This window comes from Schistocerca nitens, unplaced genomic scaffold, assembly GCF_023898315.1.
Source record: "Schistocerca nitens isolate TAMUIC-IGC-003100 unplaced genomic scaffold, iqSchNite1.1 HiC_scaffold_363, whole genome shotgun sequence".
Taxonomy (NCBI): Eukaryota; Metazoa; Arthropoda; class Insecta; order Orthoptera; family Acrididae; genus Schistocerca; species Schistocerca nitens.
The window spans coordinates 5,240,589-5,263,614 of NW_026045897.1; the positions used below are offsets into that span (position 1 = coordinate 5,240,589).

Consider the following 23,026-nt stretch of genomic DNA (forward strand, 5'->3'; position numbering starts at 1 on the left):
ACAGGCTGATCTAACAGGCTACACGGAAACCACTTATGGATATTGGCTTGTCTGAAACTGACATGCGTTTGTTTTTACGTCGCCAGGTTTTCGGCTTTAGGAGATGGAATGGCATAATCTCAGTACACACAACAAACTGCATGCCATTAAGGAAACTACGAATGTGTGGAAGACCTCCGTGTGCTCCTCTCGCAGGGTATCTGTGGCTCTCTGTTAGCTCCACATCGGCGCTTCACATTGGCCATTGGCCTTACGTGGATGATGCACGGTTACCTGTTCTGTCACAAGGACCCACCTCGGTGTCCCTGTGGTTCACGAATGAAGGTCGTCCATCTCTTGCTGGACTGTTGTTGGATTGTTTTGAGGAGCAGAATGGTGTTCCTCAGGGCAATGTTATAAGTGTTAGCCATAGGCATAAACGGTATTATGTTTATGGTAAAGGGTTGTGGATAATTTTGCAGTTTTCTGTTCCTCCTCTAGTATTGCAACAGCAACTTGTCAGTTGCAACTTACACTGCAGCAGTTAGAGAAATGGGCTTCAAAGAGGGGTTTTCAGTTTTCTGCAGATAAGTGTATATGTGTGTTTGAAATCTGGATTCGCAGGACAGAGCACATGAGGTTATGGTTGCGGAGGGGGCCGTAATCGGTTACTGTTAGTTGCACAAAACACACAAACTTTTATTTTCCTAAGAACCACTTAATCACACATTGCCTTACAAGGATCAAATTAAAACAATACGGCTGAAGGAGTTAAGAAAACTTCCCATACCCCCTAGGCTGAAGGTGCAAAACCACACCAAAAACAAGAATGGCTGAAGGCCCGAACACAAGTTATAAAAATTGCTTTAAAGAATACACGCGGCTGAAGGCCTTACTTACAAATATTTCACATAAGTACTCAGCAGAAGGCCACACGCAAGACATTGAACAACTCAGGGCTTAGGGCCACAATAACGACAATTTCAGATAGAGCAAATTAAAAAAAAAAAAAAAAAAAAAAATAGTTTTAAGCAAATCAATTTCCAATATTTTAATTTAAGATGGCTGAAGGCCATATTGTAAAAATATTTTATGTAAAAGCTCGGCTGAAGGCCACACATGGGACATTGAACAACTCAGGATGTAGGGCCTGGTTAACAAGAATTTCAGGTAGAACAAACTTTCAAATTTTTAGTTATTACACAAATCAATCTTCATACTTTAATTTAAGTAGGCTGAAACCTTATCTAAAATTAAAACAAACTAAATTAATAGACGGCTGAAGGCCTCGCACAGTACATCTGACTAAAATGAAAATTACAATCTAAAATCAACAGAACAGTGGTGCTCGGAATTGTTCCAAGGTAGCTCTAACATAAAGTGCGGTGAGACAGGCAGCTTAGAGTAAGGTTAAGTAATTGGATGGCAGCCCAAGCCAGGGACGGCTGAAGGAGCGACCGACAACCTGATCAATTTCCTTCTGCCTGACCAACGGTACGACAACAGAAAAAATCATCCGAGGACGAACTTACCAGCTGCACTACGTCTTCAAAATTGGCGTCTAAAAACAGCAAAGCCACAATAGCCACTCTTAAGAAAAAAATATGAACAAACAACTAAAAGGCTGCCGAACTACACACTGTGCCAGACAGCATCAACATGGCGAGGAAAAACACACTACTGGAAAACTATGCTAATGACCAGGCCGGTAACTGGCATGTTAATGGCCACAAGGCAGACAATACTGCTGGTGCACTTCACTGATAAGTAACAATCAATTTAATAGTTAAAGACCATACAGGAAGATGGCTGCAAAAATTTGCCAACTCCAATGCACCATACGTTGCTGTTAGCTGGAACCGTCCAGGAAGCAACAGCTGACAATGAACGAAGAGATGTCACAGCAGTTGAAGTTTCCTAACAGGTTAACTGATCACTCAACTTCAGTGTCCAGGTTCAGTGGGCAACAAACTTTGTAGCTCTCGCAGCCAGCACCTCACAATCCGACCTCGTGTGCATGCCGCCAGCGATCCTGGCCTGACCTCACGCCTCGGAGACTTCTTCGCTGCTCTGTCCCGACCGACCGACTACCACGAGCCAGCACGCAGACAGCGTTAAAATAACTGCTCAGTCAAAACCGCACAAGATACACACGGTTCCGTGAAAACACTTCCACAAACAACTCAAACAATACTAAAACCAGTCACTGTGGAACAACTAGGAGGAATCACAAGTCGACGCATTCAGGGAATGCGGAAGCGGTCGGCGACCGAATACACGTCGTCCGACGAGACGACCGACTGAGGTCGTCCCCATCGAAGTCACACGTTCTGGCAATGGTCGGGCTAGTCGTGGCTGTCTGGACCTCACTGCTGCTCCGTCCCCACTGAACTTCCGACACGTGACGACCCGGAAACACTTGCGGTCGCTCCAAAAACAGTACGACAATGCTATTATCGATAAGCGCTGCTGATGCCGCTCGTGGGCAGGCGAGCCGGCAACTTAGTAATGCCAGTAAATTGAATAAGAAACAGGACGGCAGTACCGCAAAGACAAGATATCGAGAATAAATGGCACAAACACGAGCCGCACATGGCTCAATGTTCATTGTAATTTCTCCACATATTTTTAATTTACCTGACTTGCATATGAGGGACAACATTCAACAATTTAAAGACTCGGTGAGGTTTCTGGGCCTCAGTTTCGACTCCGTAGCTAGACTACAGGTACATAATGTATGGATCAGTGAGGCCTTCTTATCTGAGGATCACTGATGCCGTCCACCATGTCGGGATCACACTGGCCACAGGTATTTCGCGACCAGTCCCTTACGCAGTCTACCGCGAGGCCCCAGCCTTTGCAGCATTTTTCCCCTTCCGTGCTGCATGTTTATTCTCACTGTTTTCTTTTCCCTCTCGGGTGTTATTGGGAATATTCTATATTGACTGTCACTGACGAAAGAACAGTCTTGCCTCTGTTTTTTGCTCCCTTTTCCTCTCTTTGTTTCCCTTCTCCTCTCATTCCTCTGCTTCGGCATTTGAAGTTCCTCTTTTTCTTCTTCCTCCCTATGCGCTCCTGAAGGCCGGCCCACGTGTCTGACGTGTAACAGGTGACTGGGTAATGCATAGTTCCCAGCCCCAGATCGACAGGTAGGGTTTGCACGTACCTCCTGGTACAGGCCAAGCCCAGTGAGGGGTGATTGCCTGAGCTGCAACCTTCCCAAATTGCCGATTGGTCCCTCTTTCAGGTGTTCGGGAGGTGTGACCTGAGGTGTGAACAATCACCTAAGGTGGGTGCACTCACTTGTGAAGGGGCCCCAGTTGGAAGGAGCGCGCCATTGGAGACGCTGGCAATCACGGGGGATTTTCAGGCAATGAGTCAATCATCCTCTCCATTGACGTCGACGAAACGTAAACGTAATGAGGTTACTGATTCGAAGACCCTTCCTGCTGCACCGTGGTTCCTCATGGTCTCATGTACTGAAGACGGTCGGTCTTTCACCACAGTAAATCCGTTTATTATCCAGAAAGCTACTGATGCAATCGCCGCCCCTCTGAAAACCTGCTCTCATTTACGGAATGGTACTTTGCTTTTGGAGATTACTTATGATTCTCAAGCCCAGCAACTGTTTGCTGCCTCGCTTCACCACAGCTACCCTGTTCGTGTCGAAGCCCATAGAACTTTGAATTCTTCCTGTGGCGTAATTTACACCAGGTTGCTCAACGGTCTAACAGAGGCCAAAATCCAATCTTACCTCTCTGATCAGGGTGTCATTGTCATCCATCGGAAAATGGAAAAGGTATATTCGTCCTTAGTGCCCACCCGCACTCTTTTTGTCACCTTTGACAGAGTGGTGCTTCTGTCCAAGATCAAAGCAGGCTATGAAAATATCACAGTCCGGCTGTACATTCTGAACCCGATGTTTCCACCGCACTAGAATGTCTTGTCGACACCCAGCCAAATGTGTCACCTGTGCTAGGGATGTGCACGAGGGCAATTGTCCGCCTCCTACTCCCCGCTGTATCAACTGCAATGGTGGCCATGCTACCGCCTCTCAGGGTAGATCTGGGTAAAGGAAAAAGTGCCTTACCGAGTCGCTCGCAAGTTACTGTCTAGTAGCAAACCTTGCGTTCTCCTGTTTGGTACCTATAGTTTTGTTCTTGTTACCCCTCGCTCTATGGACATGGCCACGCAGATATGACCTCCAATTCAGCTCCAAGGTTGTGAAATCGCCCAGTGTCAAGGGGCGAAGCAACACCAGAGTCTTCCTCTAACCGGAAAGGCTTGAAGAAGTCCTCCAAAGGCAAATGGTCTTTTCCTTCACCAACTCGAAGATCTTCAACAATGTTGCCACGTGATACCTTAGCCCGGCCGGCCTCCGTGTCGCTGGTGCACACTACCAACTGTTTTTCAGCGCTGCACTCCACAGACTGACCACACAAGCAAGCCGATGCTTCTATGGAGCCCATGGAGCAGGATCCTCCTGCTTCTGTGCCCTGTAGTAGCGACTCTTCACTGGCTGACACTCGGCACTCGCCGGAGTGGCATCCCTACGTATCTTCCTCACCATAACTTCCTCCAGTGGAACTTTTTCGGCCATTGATCCCATGAAGAGGATTTACAGCTGCTTTTAGCATCGCAGCATCCCCTATTACTCTGCCTTCAGGAAACCAAATTGTGCCCTCGTGACTGCTTTGAGCTTTCACATTTCTTACCGATCTGTTTTAACATTGCCCTTGAGGTCGACATTCCATCTCACGGGGGTGTGATGCTGCTCATACGGGATGACATTCATAGTCAACCCATCTCCCGGACTACCCATCTTAAAGCTGTTGCAGTTGCCCCCCCCCCTCCCCCGACTCTTTTACTCTATACCATTTATGTCCCTCCGTCATTCACTGTCACCAGGGGAGACTCCATTCAGCTTATTAGGCAGCTACCTCCCCCATTTTTTCTACACGGTGACTTTAATGCACATCATCCACTTTGGGGTTCTCCCAGGACCTGTCAGAGAGGTGCCCTATTATCTGACCTTATTAACACCATGCCGTCCGGCAACACCACAGTGGTGTCGTGCATGAAATAGCGGTCAACAGCCGGCGATACCACAGTGGTGTTGTGTGCAAAGTATCGTGCAGTGGCCGGTGACAGCATTTTAGTGTCTTTTGCATTCTGTTGGTGTTTTGTTTAGGTAACAATAAGTTACACATGTCAACAAGATTTTTGAGTACTTGTGCCATTTCATCATGGCAGACGAAAGAGATGATATGATTAATTTACGATGAATGCGTGCACGTCTTGTCTGATGTTCTGGACGACTAGGCCGATTGGGAAGAAGACATTGGATATCAAAAAAATGAAAGTGAAGCAGAATTGTTGGAAGTTAGTGATATACACCCAAGAAGAATTTGGCAAACGCTACGGTTGCAAACTGACTCGGATGAATCAGACAAAGAAGACAGTGCGCCATTGTCAGACTTTGATTTACCAAGGACCAATAATAAATCTGAAGGATCTTTGGGTCCAAACATATTTCCTAAAGATACACAGAGCGTCGAGGATATAATAGAATTATATATTGAGAACAATCTATTTGAATATATTAGCAACGAAAGTAAGTACTACAGTCAAAATTGCAATAGAAGGAAACTGGATAAAAAAAAAAGAATGCCAAATTTGTCAATGTTATGGGACCCAAACTTAGAGAATGGTTTGGGCTTGCTATTCTTATGGGGACTGAAAAAAAGAAGCTAGGATCGATGATTATTGGTCAACGAATTTGTGATAGATACTGTTGAGTGGTACTTAAGTAAATAAATTAGTGAAATCAAAGTGAACTAGAAATTAGAATATAAATGAAAAACTTGGTTTAGTTTAGAGAGTTACATACTCGCAAGCAGCGGGCAGAACAGCAGAACAGAAGAGACAATGACCGTGAAGTCAGCAAGTTCCACATAAGCGGGCGCTGTCGATTCAGCCGTCAGGGCATCGCCCGACCGGCTCACGTGTTTCTCAGTTGTCGTATGTGAGCAAAGGCCCTCGCCTACATCCCAAGAGCCAATGACCGACGTTAAGAAGATTCTTCGAGAAGCTTTTCAACGTGACAGACAAGGCAGTGACCGTGAAGTCGTTCACCTCCAGTAAACTGAAGTGAATAAATACGCGAGACGCAGTGGGTCAGACAGATGGAGACGAAGACGGAGACGGGGACGGGGACGAGGACGAGAGACGAAGGAAGAAAAGAAGAGTAGCAGTAGTTTTCAGTCAGTTTCGGTGCTGAAGACCGTCATGCAAGAAGAGTCTGCATCATGCACAGACGCACCAAGTCCGCCGCTGTAATGGAATAGCAAGCAGCAGCCGCGGCGCCAGAAGACAGAAGTTAAAAGGTATTTGAAGTCTGATTTTGATGTACCCGGGTGACTCGTGAGGACGGGAAGGAGACGGCCTCACCTCAGCAGTCACCTGTGAGCTGGGATGAAGACCTGACAGCTGAAGACTGGCAAGCGGGAGTCCATGGTTTGAGTCCAGGACACTGGCCTTGCCCCACCGCGCCGCTCCGCTGGTCGACGAACAACACACACGGCCGATTAGAGAAGAGAAACACTGGGACGCCACATCCAAGGTATCACCATCCGATGCACGACTTCGCTCGCAATAATTAAACGGGCCACTTCGCGCTGCGCATCTCCAGTCAACTGGGCGAGACGGCGACACGAGATACACACCGCTACGTGTAATCAGACACCGCCGCTGCCGCAGCAGAAGACTTCACAAACGACACAGCTGCCGCTCTCCGACCCAGAACATCCCGTAAGATACAGTTGTACAAATCTTCAATAAAAGTTATCTTATGTAAAAATGATGTTTCATTCGACCTCATACCCGAGCCAATTAAGTACCCACCCTGCCCACATGTTGTTAAGAGAGAAAAGTTAATTTATTTAATATTTTCACCCTGACAGAATGCTTTAGAATGCTCATCCTGACAATTGACAGTATCAAAAGAGAAAACCCAGTTACATTTAGTGACAGAAGTGTCACATTTAGTAACACAACTGTTACATTTGGTATCAGAAGTCGTTTTAGTTGTTACAATACATCGATATTTTGAAAAATGATGTCCCACAACCGATTCAGATAAATATTATCCTTTTTACGTTTTTCCGACAACAACAATAAACCAGGTAATGCCGACTGGCTTTTAAAAGTGCAATTCATAATTGATTATGTTTCCAAGAAGTTTCAAGAAAGTTTTTGATATAAGTCAAAACATGTCAGTTGATGAAGGAATGATACTGTGGCATGGACGGTTAAATTTTAAAGTTGACAATCCATTGAAAATCATTAAATATGGCATACTCATTTGGATGCTGTGTCACTCTAGTATGGGATACATTTCCCCATTCAAGATATATTCAGGCACTTGATAGCCTGTAGCAAAAACAGTGATGGAACTGTTGACACCTTCTTGTGGAAAGTGGCGTCACCTCTACTTGAAGAATTATTGTAACAGTGTAGAGCTTGCATAGAAATTACTTGAAAAGAAAATTCAAGTTTGTGGTACGATATGGCAAAATAGAGGATTTCTGGAAAAATTAAAGCATGCAAAAGTCAATGTGTTTGAAGCTTGTCATCAACGGAAAGGTGAAGTATTTGCACAGGTATGGAGAGCTTCGAAAACTAAAATGATATGAATGGTCACTACAATACATAATGCCACTTTGACAATCAAAGAAAATGTAGAAAAATCAATTGCACGATAAAAAACCTGAAAATGTATTAGACTACAACAAATGCATGAAAGGAGTGGATAAGGCAGACCGGTATTTGAGTTATTACCCCATGAACAGAAAAACTATAAAATGGTCAAAAAAGGTTTGCATGTACCTCTTTAATTGCGCATTATTCAATGCATTCCATACATGTCAATATTTCAATACAGAACAGTCTCCGACCTCAAGTTTTGTTATTGAAAATGTGATTCGTGGATGAAAGACCATGTACCTGCTTATGAGCAAAATTTGTAGGTTGCCACTACATCGCGTACGTCTCATCATGATCTGGTTGTCAGACTTTCCGATCACATAAAGCAACACCAACTAATACTTATTTCCGAAACAAATAAATGAAAATGAAGAAACTGCCATGTATGTTCCAAAAACAAGGAAAGAACAACAACAAACTTTATGTGCAAGTCTTGTGGAGTTGCGTTACATCTTGGAGACTGTTCAGCTACATATCATATGAAAGAGAAATACTAAGTACCAAAGACAATGCAAATAAACAAATATGTGAAACAAACAAATTTTGTATTTATTTACATCTGTATATTTTCGAAATTTCATGAGAGTGGGGGAACAGGGTTGAGAACTTATGAGAACTAACAATGAGATTAGTAAAACTGAACAATTTATAATCTTCCAATAATGCCAAGAACAACCAGTGACAAGCCAAGTAATCAGAATTAGTGCTGGCGGTGCCAAGCGAATCAGTTTGTTTGAGATGTGCGGATGGTAAAGTGTTAATCAACTTAACCTCCTCTGCCTTAACACTAGAGCACCCACTTTCCTTGTACACCTATTTTCATTTGGACCTATCCTTCTGCACTGCCCAGCTTGCCCATCATCTTGAGTGGTCCTTTCTTTCTGACACCTACTTGAGTGACCATTTCCCGTGCACTATCGGTTGGTGACTCCTACCCCATCCACATGCATTCCCAAGTGGCAGCTTACTAAGGCTGACTGGCAGCTTTACTCCTCCCCAGTTGTGATGACCAGGTGAAATATTTCAGACAGTATCCTTACTTATGCAGAACATTCCGTTCCTCACACTTCCTTTTTACCAATCTGTGCCTCAGTCCCTTGGTGGACTGAGGCATGCTGTGATGCAATTTGCGTACGTAGACGTGCTCTCCACATTTTTAACCGTCATCCTACGATGGCAAACTGCATTCATTATAACCAGATGCGTGCAAATTGTCGTGGTGTTCTTCGGGTAGCAAAAGAGCTAAATGGATTTGATTCACTAGTTCTTTTAACAGTTACACCCCTCTGTCTATTGTGTGGGCCAACCTCTGACAGCTCTCTGGAACCACGATCAGATTTCCCAGTTTCTGACCTGACAGTAGCAGACAATGTCATAGTGGACCATATTGCTATCTCCAACACCATTTTGCTGAAGTTTTGAGTTCTTGCCACTATCACCCTGCTTCCTTCATTGGCGCATAGGTGGCTTATGCGATACGCTTCTCTTCTCCAAATCTTGAGTGCTTCAATGCCACGTTTACGGTGAAGGAGCTAGATCATGCTCTCAGTTCATCCCAATCCTCTGCCCCAGGGGCAGATACCATCTGCATTCAGATGATGCAGCATTTTTCTCTTGCAGGCAAGAACCTTCTGCTTAACATGTATAACCGCATCTGGGCAGAAGGCACATTTCTTGGATGCTGGTGTGAAGCCACCGTCATACCTATACCTAAGCCAGGTAAGGACAAAAACCTTCCTTCTACCTACTGCCCCATCTCTCTTACCAGCTGTGTTTATAAGGTGATTGAACGCATGATTCATGCCAGGCTGGTATGGCGGCTAGAGTCCCGCAATTTACTGATGAATGCACACTGGATTTCGAGCGTAGTGTTCTGCAGTTGACCACCTCGTTACTTTGTCCACCCATGTCATGAATGATTTTCTGTTGAAATCTCAGTCTGTGGCCGTGTTTTTTGATTTGGAGAAGGCCTACGACACCTGCTGGAGAACTGGTATTGATTTGATTTGATTTTGACCGGGAAGCTAAAAACTGCTTTGGTCTAACCCACCACTGCCTGCACCAAAACAGAGTTTATTGTGCGGTATCACTCCCTGTATATTTAGTAAAGCCAACCAGTGCCATTAAATAGTGCAAGGAGCCCCTTTCCCAGTTTTTTGTTAGACACAATTTCTTCAGGTCTAGTTGTCCTGAAGATTCTGTATCTCTTGCTATCCAGTGACATGCGTTCAAAGATCAGGTGTGATGCAGTTTCTTCACCTTCAGCACAGATCCTACATTTATGGTCTTCTTCCCTTATACTCATTGTATGTTGGTGTTTTTTGAAATTCCCATGGCTGGTCATTAGTCCAGTCATGAGTTTAATCTTTTTTCTGTTCAATCCCAGGATTACTGAGCGTAGGCATTGTTAGCTTACCATATTTTTGTTTCTAGACCTTGGTACGTTATTCTATGTGCTGTTTCCTAAGCCAGTTCCATAGTTCTAGTTCGATCATAGCCTTGGTGATTGTCAGGACAGGTTCTGGTCCAATAAATGGAGTCGTTGCCTCCATCCTGGGCAATTTGTCAGCTTGTTCATTGCCACAGATCCCTGTGTGACCAGGGACCCACACTAGGTTTACCCTATTACTTCCTCCTAGCTCCACCAGAGCTCTGTGGCATTCTGCAACAATCTTAGATATCGTTGCAGGAGTTGCGACTGACTTCAGGGCTGCCTAGCTGTCTGAATAGATGTAGATGATACGGTCCTTGTAGTGCCTACGCATCTTCTCCTCCAAACATGCCCTGATTGCAGTAATTTCAGCTTGGAATACTGAGGCCAGTTTTCGTAGAGAACCCCGTACACCCCTGCCTCAATGCCTTGGTCTGATTCCAACCCATCGGGGACCCAAACAGTGTCCCCTGTATGGTGTCGAACTCTTTTCTTTCTCACTGCTCCTGCCTCCAATTATTGTATTGTAAGGCTTGTTGCAGCAGGTGGGAGTTGTTATATAGTCGGCTGGCATTTCCCCAGCCATTCTTATGTTTACCTCACTTACTATCTTAGTATGTGATTCTGGATATCCCAGTGAGATCCAGTTTTTACCGATTTTTAGACTGTATGCCCCAGCTGCTGCCTCTATCTTGACCCAAAGGTGTAGTGGAGGCATGTCCAGCATGGTTTCCATCCCAGCAGTTGGTGTGCTGCTAATTCGTCTATTATGGCTAAGCAGGCCAGTCTGTGCACCTTAGCAAGCTCCTTAACTGCAGCCTGCTGTTCTACCTTCTTCCACCACACTACGACCCCATAGGAAATCCTAGGTCTAACCACCGTGGTGTATATCCAGTGCATACCTCTGGGGCTTAGCCCCCAATTTTTACCAGAAGCCCTTCTGGTACTCACTAGAGTACCTTTCGCCTTGGGGCAGATGCTCTTAATGTGAGGTGTCCATGTTAGTTTCTCATCTAAGGTTTCCCCTATATATTTCACTATCCCCTTCACAGGTAGAGTTTCATTGAAGAGCTTTAGATTCCAACTTCGTGAATGGCACCACAACAGTCTTTTTGGAATTAATCCTCAGAGCCTGTTTAATGCACCAGTCTTGCACAATGTCCAATGCACCTTGTGCCATATTTCTAACTGTGTCAGTAAATTTGCCAAGTATTACTAAGACAAGGTCATCTGCGTATCCTTGGCAAAAGTGTTTTCTGGAATTTAGTTCCTCAATGAATTCGTTCACCACTAGATTCCACAATAAAGGGACAGAACTAATCCTTGTGGGCAACCTGTAGTGGTGTTAATTACCATATTTTCATTCATCATGGTAGCCTCTACCTTCCTTCTACTAAGCATGGCTCTGGTCCACCATGGAATCGTAGGTCGTATTACTGAAGGGCCCCTCGATCTCCATCAAGATGCAGAGGGCTATTTCTTGAAAATGAAGTGCTTTCTCCACCCTCCCAACGAGTTGGTGGAGAGCTGTCTCACATGATTTACCTGGTTGATATACGTGTTGGTTTGAATGTAGAGGAGCCCTAATTAGCTTCCTCTCCCCAGTGAATACATTAACCAGTTTTTTCAATGTTTTGAGAATGGGGGAGGCAGACAGACTGATTGGTCTCACATCCTTGGCCTTGGTATGATCAGATCTCCCTGGCTTTGGAATGAAGACAACCTTCACTGCCCTCCAAGCATTGGGAACGATTCCTACTGCTAGGCTAACCCTAAATAACCTGCATAAGACTCTTATGAGATTCTCTCCTGCCTGTTGCAGGAGAGCTGGATAGATTCCATCTGGGCCAGGTGACTTGAGCGGTTGGAATGTTCCCACTGCCCATTGGATTTTACTGAAGTCCACACACTCCTTGGCTGATTGCCAGTCCTCTCTTCAAGTGCACGAGAACCATTGTCTCTCCGGGATCACATTCTGGTCTGTGTTGTCTGGCAGAGCATATTGAGGAAAGTGCGTTTTGAGCAGCAGTTCCAACATCTCGTGTGCTGTCTTTGTATATTACCCATTCTCCTTTGTCAACGTACCTCCTGGATTGGTTGGTACTCTATTGAGGATTCTGTGAAGTCTGGCTTGAGCAGCTCTCCACTTCCTCACAGAATGCCTTCCAGGATGACTCCTTTGCTTGTCTAATTGCAAGGTTGTAGTTGACAAGGGTCTCACAATATTTTGCCCATTGTCCTTTATGTCTAGCAAGGTTAAGCAGTCTTCGTACCTGTTTTCTTTGCATTTCCAAGTTGTTATTCCACCAAGGCACACTCCTATTTGTGCACTTCTTGGTTATTGTGCAGTTGTCCTGATATGAGGTCACTATGGCAGAGGTAACAGGCTTTGCTGCTTCCTCAATTTCTACTTGATTCCTTATCGAGGTTTTAATTTCTGATAATCTTAAGTCAAGGTCCCTCCAATGTGTCTCCCAGTCTTTTTTGGGTCATGGTCTGTCTAATTCCCATTTCAACTTTGAATTTAAGGTACATGTGGTCCAATAAGGATGTCTCTAATGCCACATGCCTTTGTTTGACATAGCTGCCCATTCTCATGGAACCAAAAGTTATGTCAGTTACTTCTTCCCTTCTGGTATCCTGAATGTAGGTTCATTGCCCCTATTCAGTACCTCCAAGTCGTTAGCTAAGAGAAATTCAAGAAGGTACTCACCTATACTGTTGGTGTCCTTGCTGCCAGACACTAGGTTGTGGGCAGTAGCGTCACATCCAACCAACAGCTGGTCGCTGTGCTGATGTCAACCGTGATACCTTTCTCACATTGCTGCATTCTGATGGTCACTAAGTCTCTGGAGCAGAAATCCATCATTGGCATGAAAGAAATTCCATTTCTTACATAGATGCTTGTTCTGGAGTTTCTGAGATTCCTAGCATAAATCGGCTTACCCTCTGTGTCACCGAGGCTCGATACACCCCCTTTATATAAGTAGGGTTCTTGTATCAGGGCCTCGTCCACTTCTTACCTCCCCAGGCAGTGGCTCAGGGCAGCAGAGGCCCCTCGACTGTGCTGCAGATTAATCTGCAGTGCCTCCAGTCTTTGTCTTGCTGCCATCATTCCCTTTGAGTTCTTGGATAACCCTGACGGTGACCTACGAGAACCCTAGAAACAATCTCAGGTCTTGCTCTTGCATCGCCTTCAGGGACTTCTCTCCTACCTCCACCGCCATGGATTGTCCTTGCGGTACAACTTTCTGGTTGATTACTCTCCAGTCCTCTGTCAAGACTTTAGGTTTCTGGATCACTATTTTCTCGAATTGAGTCTTAGGAGAGACATCCTTAAAGATCTTTGGTACCTTTGCGGTCATAAGAAGCTCTGCTGCCGTTTTGACCAGCAGCTTTGCATCTTCCCATGGGGATATAATGGGCACCTTGTCCTTAAGCCATTCCACCGTGCGCACCCCCTTACAGACAAAAATAAGGGCCGTCTGACAGCAACTGAATAAAACACAATTTTAGTGCCATACGCGTTTCGCCTTTATTTTCTGCAAGGCATCATTGCATTAAAACAAGCGTTCAGTGCATAGTGCTGTGGAATGTGGAAAAAACAGCAAATTGGCGTACATAGGAAGAAGAACACCACCAACAATGCAACAGGAGCGTAATATGTAAGAAACTGTCTACGCAACCTGCCACTGATGATTCCTTGCAGAAAATAAAGGCGAAACGCGTATGGCACTAAAATTGTGTTTTATTCAGTTGCTGTCAGATGGTCCATAAGTAAAAATTATCAATATACCGTAATATTACACGCAACTGAGGAAGACAGGACTACAGAAGTTGGGGGGGGGGGGGGGGGGGGGGAAAGGCACCACGGTCTCGATAGACGCTCTTGAAGTTGGATCCTGGACCAGCGTCCACCCCCCCCCCCCCCCCCTTTCCCTATCTTTCCAAGAGGGCCACCTGTACGTCTCCCTCCTCTTGGAAGGTGATGGCTACCAGTGGGAAGCCTTCCAGGATAACTGCCATCTTAAAAACAGACTGCAGTACTGTAGATCTGTTTCCCTATTTCTTGCCTCGGTTTTTTCTGGGTTCGCTTATCCAGGGAGGAGGGGGTCTTAGATTCCTCCCTTATCTTCTTGCTGGCTGTCTTCGACATTGTGGGGGTCTGCATATCCCCTTTAACCTGAGACAGTTTTTTCTTGTGGTTCTTGGGCTCAAGCCCTTTTAGTTCCTCCCACATGTGTTTGGGAAACCATTGTTTCCCCTCCTTTTGTCTCAAGTTTCCTAAGGAATTTCCTCATCTGGGCTCCAGACAAGGCTTTAATCCTGATCTGGTCCAACTTCTCAGTTACAGTTCCCACTTTTGGCTCAGGTCTAGACCCTCATTCAGTAGTGGAAATGCATTCCATTGGTCCTGACCCCGACGTTTGGGTGTCCGAGGTCTCAGTTTTCCCCTCAGTTTGTTTTAATTTATTGTCTTTTGTCGTGTCCATCTTGGTCGCACGAGAGTTGGGGATGTACACGGTCCACACCATGAATACCCCGTGTGGTGTAAGGCTACTTGCTCATGGAGGTCGCCCGGTATCCCTGAGGCTTCGTTTGTGACACATCGTTCCATGTGCCGTGCATCCCTCAACACGGATTGCATCAGACCTTGGGTTGGGAAAGGGAATTGGGTAAGGACTAGGAGTGGATAAGGAAGATAGGATGTTGTGGGACACTTTTAGCCTGATCCATTAACTAAGGCAGTAGGGCCTCTACCTTCGGCATAGCCCTCAGCTCTGTTTATCACCTTCAGTTTCACGACCTTTACATGGGACTTAGTGATAGTACCTTTGTATACACTGATGACTCTCAGACTGATCATGGGGTCGGGTGTGCCATCGTCATTGGCACCCGTGGCTACTGCCGAGGCTGCAGTCCTCGTACCGCAACCCGCGAGTTCTTGTATTCCCTCTGATGATCTCTGTGTTGCCGTCTGTCAGGAGGTGGTCCTCGCTTCATGGGAGTGAACTCTGGGTTATTAAGCCTGTCCCAGCTACTTGGTCGACTTCCTCTCGGCCCTCCTGCTGGGAGGAGATCATTTTAGCTAGGCTGCGTATTGGGTACTGCCTTTTTAGCCATCTTCATTTGTTAATTGCCACTACACAACCACTTTGTACACATTGCACCCAAGTTTTAACTGACTGCCACTTCCTGATGTAATGCCTATTTTTTAACTATTTCAGCTCCCGCTTGGGTTTGCCGTCTGAGTTATCAGCCATTTTAGTAAATTATGTGCAGGCTGTTGACCGTGTTTTACTTTTTATCGACGAAAGCATTATGGTGAAGGCCATTTAATTTTTAGTTTTGGACCTCCGTTTCTGTATGGTGTTTTTCAGCCTTTTCTTCACGTGCCAGTTTTTGCTTTCTTCTCTTATGTCAATCGGGACTGATGTATAGTTGTTTTTCAATTCCTCTCTGCCTTCATGTTCTATAGTTTTGACTTGGGTGCGTATGACCCCAGTTGTTTTTTGCGCCCTAAAGCACAACAAAACCAAAACCCTTACCCAGTCTCTGTGCTGAGGCCCGGGGAACCACCACTCACTACCCGGCGGCAGCTCCCCATTTTTTGTCAGGCATGCAATTTCCTTGCTCCTCTAAATTCACCAGCCTAGCAAAGTGTTTTTCGTCCATCTCTGGAACACATTTTCTCTCATCATTCATGAGCAACAGAGCCATTTTGGATCTGTGCATAGCATTTGCTGGAATCATTTGGTGTGGAGGTAGCACAACCCCAAATCCAAGGTTTTAACCCTGGTTACTGCAGTGCAGAGGCCCAGTATCATTTTAGATTTAGTGCAGTATACATATTTTTAACACATTATTTTATGACATTTTAACTGAACACCATAACTATGTAGCTGTATTTACGGGTGCTTCTAAACAATGGAGCTTTCTCAGTTGCTCTGTTGCATATCCTGATTGTGTCCTCAATATGTGACAGCAGAGCAGGCGCAGCGTGTTTAACAGTGCTAAATGTTTTCTCTGTCACAACATCCTGAGTGCCCTTCACACTCTACATTGATGTACCCAGCAGATAAAGTAGTCCAGAATATCCAGGATAAGGTCCTCAACCTGCAAAGACTGGGGAAGGAGGTTCTTGCTGCTGGGTACCAGGATGGATGGATATTGCATGGAATGAAAGGTTTACTGTGGTAGCAGATGTGTGTTGTGATCTTCAGATACTCCAGTGTGCCATCCCCCTACATGCTATCGCCTCTTTGTTAAGGTACAGACTCGTGCATGATGGAAGAGATTGGAAATGATAGATATTAAGTTGTGTCTAATAAATTCCACTAAGCGGCCATGGCCTACCTCCTTCCAGCTGTGGGGGCGAGATGAGTAGGCCTATGACACATGGCGTGTTGCTCTGGTGAGAGGACACTCCAACGAACAGTGCTTGTGGTGTACAGACTAATAGCATACCACATTTTACTAGACTGTTTTGTTTTCGGGCCATAGGGCGGCAGCTCTTTTGCTGACAGGCTTCCCGCTTATTTTAATTGACAATGAAACAAATGTGAAATGACTTTTAAGGTTTTGTGAACTGACAGATTCACTCCCTAAAATTTTAGGATGCCGTTTGTAATGTTTTAGGGTGGCCAGCTTATCCATGTTTCTTGTAAGTTATCGGTTTTTTATAGATTTACATCATCTGAACAATTGTGACCCCCCCCCCTCCCCCCCCACACACACACAAATAAAACTAAGGTTTTGAGGGTACATGACAAAAAAGTGCAAAAATAAAAGCCACAGAATGTCAAATTGAGATTTTGCACAACACAAATATTTGGGGAGCATACTAACTAATGATGGGATGGGTGAAAGAGCTGCAATGGCAAAGCAAGCTTTCCATAAGAAGAAATGCTTATTATGCAGCAAATTTGGGTTGGGGTTAAGAGAAAGGTTAGTTAAATAGTTTATGTGGAATGTTTTTCTGTAGGGCCGTGAAAGCTGGATGCTGAATTAGACAGAGAGAGCCAGAATTGAAGCATTCACAATGTTGGGTTTTAGGGCAATGGAGAAAATAAAATGGGTGTTGGATAAAGTGAAGAACAGTGAAAGACTGCAAAGGATAAAGGAATAAAGAACTCTACTAAACTTGAATAAGTAAAGGAGCGCTGACTGTCTAAGATGTATATTGCGAAGAAACGGAGTTCTAACAACAGCTAGAGTGGAAGGCAGGAGAAAATAGGAAGGATGGCATAAATGGTGGGTTAAGTAAAAATGGGGAAAGGTGTCAGGGAGCTGGAAATAGTTACAGCACCATTTGGTGGTGGTGGTGGTGGTGACTCATAACCAAATTCTGCAAACTAATGATGAGAGGTGGTGTCATGGGGAACCCTGTAACTCCTACCTGCAGTGAGAATATTTCTGATTGCCACATTGTCCTCAGGCTTGGAGGAAACATGCCTGAGGCTGCCGACAAAGGCAGTTCCTCTATAGCCCTGCAGAAGCCCTTGCTTGTCACAATGACTACAGTAGTATATTGCACCACTATCACTATAATTCTGAATAAAATTGCTCTCCAGATTGAAATTGGGATCAATCAATCACTCATCCGACAATCTACCCCGGCAAGTATAAGCTCTGCTATGATGCACTGTTTTAACTTTTCACATATTATGGACAGAACATGTACTCTGTGTAGAGTAACAGAATTTAAGCTCAGCAGTATGTCTTTATTTAGTATCACTATGTTCATTTTTAATCTTTATTGGTTTATAGACATGTTTCAAGAACATTTCTGGTTGCTTGCATGCTCTCTCCCCCTCCTTTGCCTATTCGAATTTGTGCATAGACATTATATTTCTGACACTACAGATCCAAATTATGTAATTAAGGTTTTAATTTAGGGATGTGTTGTATATCTTTGTGAGTAGGCTAAACGTGGCGAACCTACACTGCACTGCACTTTTCAATATCCTTCTTCCACCTAAGCTCCACTAGCCCAAAAAAGATAGTGCCCACCTGGACCTATTGACTCCTGTAAGTAATTGAATTTTGTTCACTGGCACCCCCTCCCCCCAACAACTCACTCACTCTACAAACTGAAAAGTCAGTATCAGTAATAAAGTCTATCTGATACCTGAATAATGTATGTACTTACATTAAGACCTATTGTATGTAACACACACTGTTCTGCTGAGGAGATATGTGAATGTTGGAAGTGCTTAAAAATCGCTATTTTAGCAACTTGAGGTGATGTAAAACATTTTAGTGAATACCAAGTACTAAACAAACCATTCCTTGATTGTTATCTTGATTGATCTGTCACATAGGTTCCCTAATGAAGGGCCAGAAAAGGAATATGACATCGCTCTGACGAACCTGTGGAATAGAGGGAAAGTGCAAAACCCACCTGAGAAGAATTATTCTCTGAATAGAACAATCATTTACTTCTCTGATCCAGAAGAGGCAGGTGATGTCGTCCAGCAGACAGTGGTGGTTAAGAAGGCTAATGTTACTCTGTTTCAGGCTCACTGGACATCAGGTATTTTTCTTACAGAAATGATAATCTCGATTTATATCAAATGTATGTTCTTGTAATATTAAATTTCTTTTTTAGAAAAATTTGCCCCAGCTTCTTACCCTGTGAAGAATACACTCATAATTACTGGCATACCATCAGTTGTCATGCACAACATAGAAAATGATATTCGTGCTTTATTTCAAAAATATGTGGGAGGTAACATTGTCAATGTTTGGATGTACCCCAACAATGGGACATCTGTCATAGAGCTGGGTACTGAGAAAGCGGCTACAGCAATGATGGAGGTATTATCACAAATAATTAATTTAGTTTTTATATGAGAATGCCATTTAAAATGAAAGAAAAACATAGGATATAGTGTCGGAGTCAGCACAATTTCACATCTAACTGTTTTCTTTCACTTAGCTATCGAGAGGCACCCTGTATTTGGAGGAAATGAAAATAACGGTCAGTAATGCGTACATAATAATGGAGCTGCCTTTTGCTAATACGGAGAGTTTGGCACCATCAAGATTCGAGGACAAAGAGGTTGAGACTATATCTATTTTTCAGATTTTTTCAACAGCAAAATACAATGTGAAACCACATTCACATTTCAAAACTTCAGTTTTCTATTCTGCTTCTAGGAGTTGCGGTATTCCCTGCGTTCTCTCGAGAAATTTGCCCCGTGGGTTCGCCACGTGTATGTGGTGACAAACGGCCAGATACCTCACTGGTTAAACCTGGACAACCCACGTCTTACTGTGGTCCCTCACAACAAAATATTTCCCGACATGTCTCATTTGCCGACATTCAGTAGTCCGGCAATAGAAACTCACTTGCATAGGTACTTCTACATTGTGTTTTATATTTATGTCATAACAATGCAATTTCACAAATAATTTGTGTTACTCTTAGCCATAGATGCAAAAGGCAGTAGAATGAAAATGATAAAGTATGATTTGTTCCTGAAACATCGTGTCCAACCAAGAACTCAACTCGTTATCAATATGACGCACAGTTGACAGTTACGTCACATCAGTTTGTCTTAGTATCCATAGAAGTGACCCTGCCAATAGTATATTTAAGTATCATTTTGAAGATACGTATATTATGAGGGCTAGCTAGAAAGTAACAGAAACTTTGATCTGTTGTGGCTGTGGGTGGGAACCACCATTTTAGTGCCATAATTAGGGCCCGGATTTTAATTACCTAAAAAACAGTGAAATATGCAAGCATTTATGACCTAAAACTTACATAAATATGACCTTAAAAATAAAATATGACTCAATAGAAGTTTATTTAAAGCATTCTTGTTTGTTTATTTAATTTTTTATTCACCATAAAGTAATACAAAATTCGTTCCATCAAAACACGGGAGAACTGCCGGATATCAGTAACAACCTGCCACGATATTTCGGCGCAGAGTCTTCCGCCATCACGCTGAGCAGCGCATGCACAATGTCACCTCAGAGGGCTTTAAATAGCGGAGCTCGGCTCGTACTCGCCAGTACTACTATAGTGGCACTCACCTGAAGATGGCCAGAAGACTCTGCACCGAAATATCGTGGCAGGACGTTACTGATATCCGGCAGTTCTCCTGTGTTTTTATGGAACAATCACTATGCCGGGAAAGCTTTAAACATCACATCAATACAAAATTCACTTCTCAAAATATTGTAAGTATAGTTCTTTCTTTCTGTAGGGTTTGTGGCTAATTTGCACTTATTTTTTGAATGTCTGAATGTTTTATTTTCTAAATACAAAGTACAGTGAAAAGATCATTTATCGGAACAGTGAAACAATGTTTTTATTTCTACATAGTATTTAAAGTATTTAACATTATTTAGTACCGTATGTCGATCTTCAGTATCTGCAAAGTTGCACTGGATCACAAGGTGCATTTTCAGGTTTTCCATTGTCAAAGATATACGGTTGTCACTGAGGATAGTTTTGTACCTGGAAAAGCTCCTTTCCACTTCACAAGACATCACTGGAGCATATTTGAAGGCAGCCAGGTCACTGGAGTTCAGCTTTGTTTCCGTATCTTCAAATGTTGTGGCATTCCTTGAAAGACTGTCACTAATTTGCGCAGTGTAGAATATCCAGGATTCCGGTGGAGAACACTTTGCAATTTGGTTTTCACTTTGTCAGCCACATGACCACGAGCTCGACCCAACTCACTCTGCACGTGTTGCACAATACTCAGCGCCTCACATAGCTGAGTGCCAACAGCTTCCAGTCGTTTGATGGCTTTTGATATCACTGAAAAATTGGCGTTGATATATGCCAAGTTTCGAGACAATGTATCTGTAAAAACTTCTTTCACAATTTTGATAGCACTTGATTCATCACTATCAAGCTCACAGAAGATTCTTTATTTGGGTGTAGTTGGTGCAGTAATACTCAGCAGCATTAAGCCAAGAACCCCACTGTGTAAGAACAGGTTTAGGTGGGAGAGGCATTGAAGGTGCTTGTTCCTTGAATTTCTCCACCCTTAGCGGAGCCTTGACATACGATTTTCTTGCCACAGGAAATTAATTTGTCCACGTCAGGGTAATTTGATAGCACCTCTTCGGCAACTCTGTGCAATGCATGTGCAAGGCAAGTGGCATACACCATGCTGGGGTAGAGACTCTGAAGCCCTTTGGCTGCTTTAGCCATATATGAAGCACCATCTGTTACAAGCAGCAAAACATTCTCTCTTTTCACACCATCCGACCACAGTAGCTTCAGAGAGTTTTCAAACAAAATAGCAATCGTCGAATTGTTTACTCTATCAAGAGCTTCACACGTTAGTATGAACATATCTCCAGGGCCATCAACTTTTAGAACACCAACAACAACATTTGCAATACATCACCCACTAATATCCGTAGTTTCATCCATAAACAGCCAGAACGTTTGCTCAGCAATAGTAATTTGTATTTTGTTGAGCACATCATTGTAGCATATGGATAAATAGTTCATTCATCTGGAACTGGATGTGTTGTGCACTTCTCCAAGAACCATCTGCAGCATGGATTCTTCATCTTTTCCTATGGGATGTTGCAGGACACCATCATTTCACATAAATCCTTGCAGAATGATTGCACGGTTGACGATTGATCTGTCTGTTCAAATAACAGCGTTTGCCTGCTGTTATTTTCAGCACTTCGTTTCACACAGCTGCTGTGTTTAGCGGTATTACAGTGTTGTTACACATTAAAGCACTTTTCTGCACTAACTTCAACTTCACAAAGTTTACAAAATAATATTTTCCCATAAATACTAAAGAACTCCTCTCCAAATTCTCGAACATATCCTCGCAACTTCATTCTGTCGGAGCACTTTCCTTTAGGCGTGTTGAACAAGGCAAAGGCTGTATTCAAACTGGTTACTGGGAACACCTGTGCGACTGCGATTATTATTATTATGGCAGAAGCCGCCTTTGTTGGCTCTGAGAGCATATTGTCGACTCTGCGCAAAAATGTTTTATGTTCGCGAAACGACTGTTGTGGTACACCGATTTTCTGCTACAGTCCTGAGAAATAAAGCTGTGTACTAATTTATCTGTTTATCTTTCATAATAGCACGTTAAATATTGTCTCGTGAGCAACATTTTCATTTTCTTATTCCTGTGTCCTGTAAGATACGAGAAAAACGGTATATGCATTTTTGGCAAAAGTTGACGGAAATATGACCTATTATATTAAAAGTTGGCTGCAATACGACCTATTACTAAAATTTGTTGAAATATGACTTTATATGCACAATCAAAATACATCTTTCGATACTAAAATGCCTAGATTTGTGTATAAATTGTTCTAAAATTCACCCTATAGTTCAGAAAAATATATGACTTGTCATTAAAATCCAGGCCCTAGCCATAATGTTCCTATACTCAGTAGGCACCCAGTTGTGGTAGCATGTGGTCTGGCTCTCTTCTGCTTTGCTTTGTGCAATGTGTTAAAATGTGTGCTGCAATAGAAAATCCCATCACTTGTGAGGTGCGTTCTGTGATTAGGTTTTTCTTGGCAAAAAACTACGAATCAGTAGAAATTTATTGCAACCTTTGTGATGTGTACCGAAAAGGAATGATGAGTGAAAACCAAGTGACACAACAGTGCATTGATTTAAAAAATGGCAGTACCAATATTCGTAATGAAGACCAGTGTGGTAATCCTGGACTTCTGACTGAGTAACTGATGATAAAAATCAATGATGAAATTCGTGAAAATTGTCTTTTGATGATTATGGAACTTTCACAATATTTTCCCCAAATTTCAGTGTTTGGCACATGAAATTGTAGTGCATAAGCTTGGCTAGCGCAAATTTTATGCTAGGTAGGATTCCAA

General features: G+C 43.5%; 1 protein-coding gene across 1 annotated transcript in view; it reads left to right on the forward strand.

The window, feature by feature from the left end:
• The window catches only part of LOC126228345 (N-acetylglucosamine-1-phosphotransferase subunits alpha/beta-like), a 163,162-nt gene that overhangs the window by 51,774 nt on the left and 88,362 nt on the right, over positions 1-23,026 (forward strand). The window contains exons 3-6 of the mRNA XM_049942294.1: positions 18,499-18,710; positions 18,786-18,994; positions 19,116-19,238; positions 19,337-19,536. Coding sequence (XP_049798251.1) covers positions 18,499-18,710; positions 18,786-18,994; positions 19,116-19,238; positions 19,337-19,536 — 744 coding nt within the window. The remainder of the gene's footprint in view (positions 1-18,498; positions 18,711-18,785; positions 18,995-19,115; positions 19,239-19,336; positions 19,537-23,026) is intronic.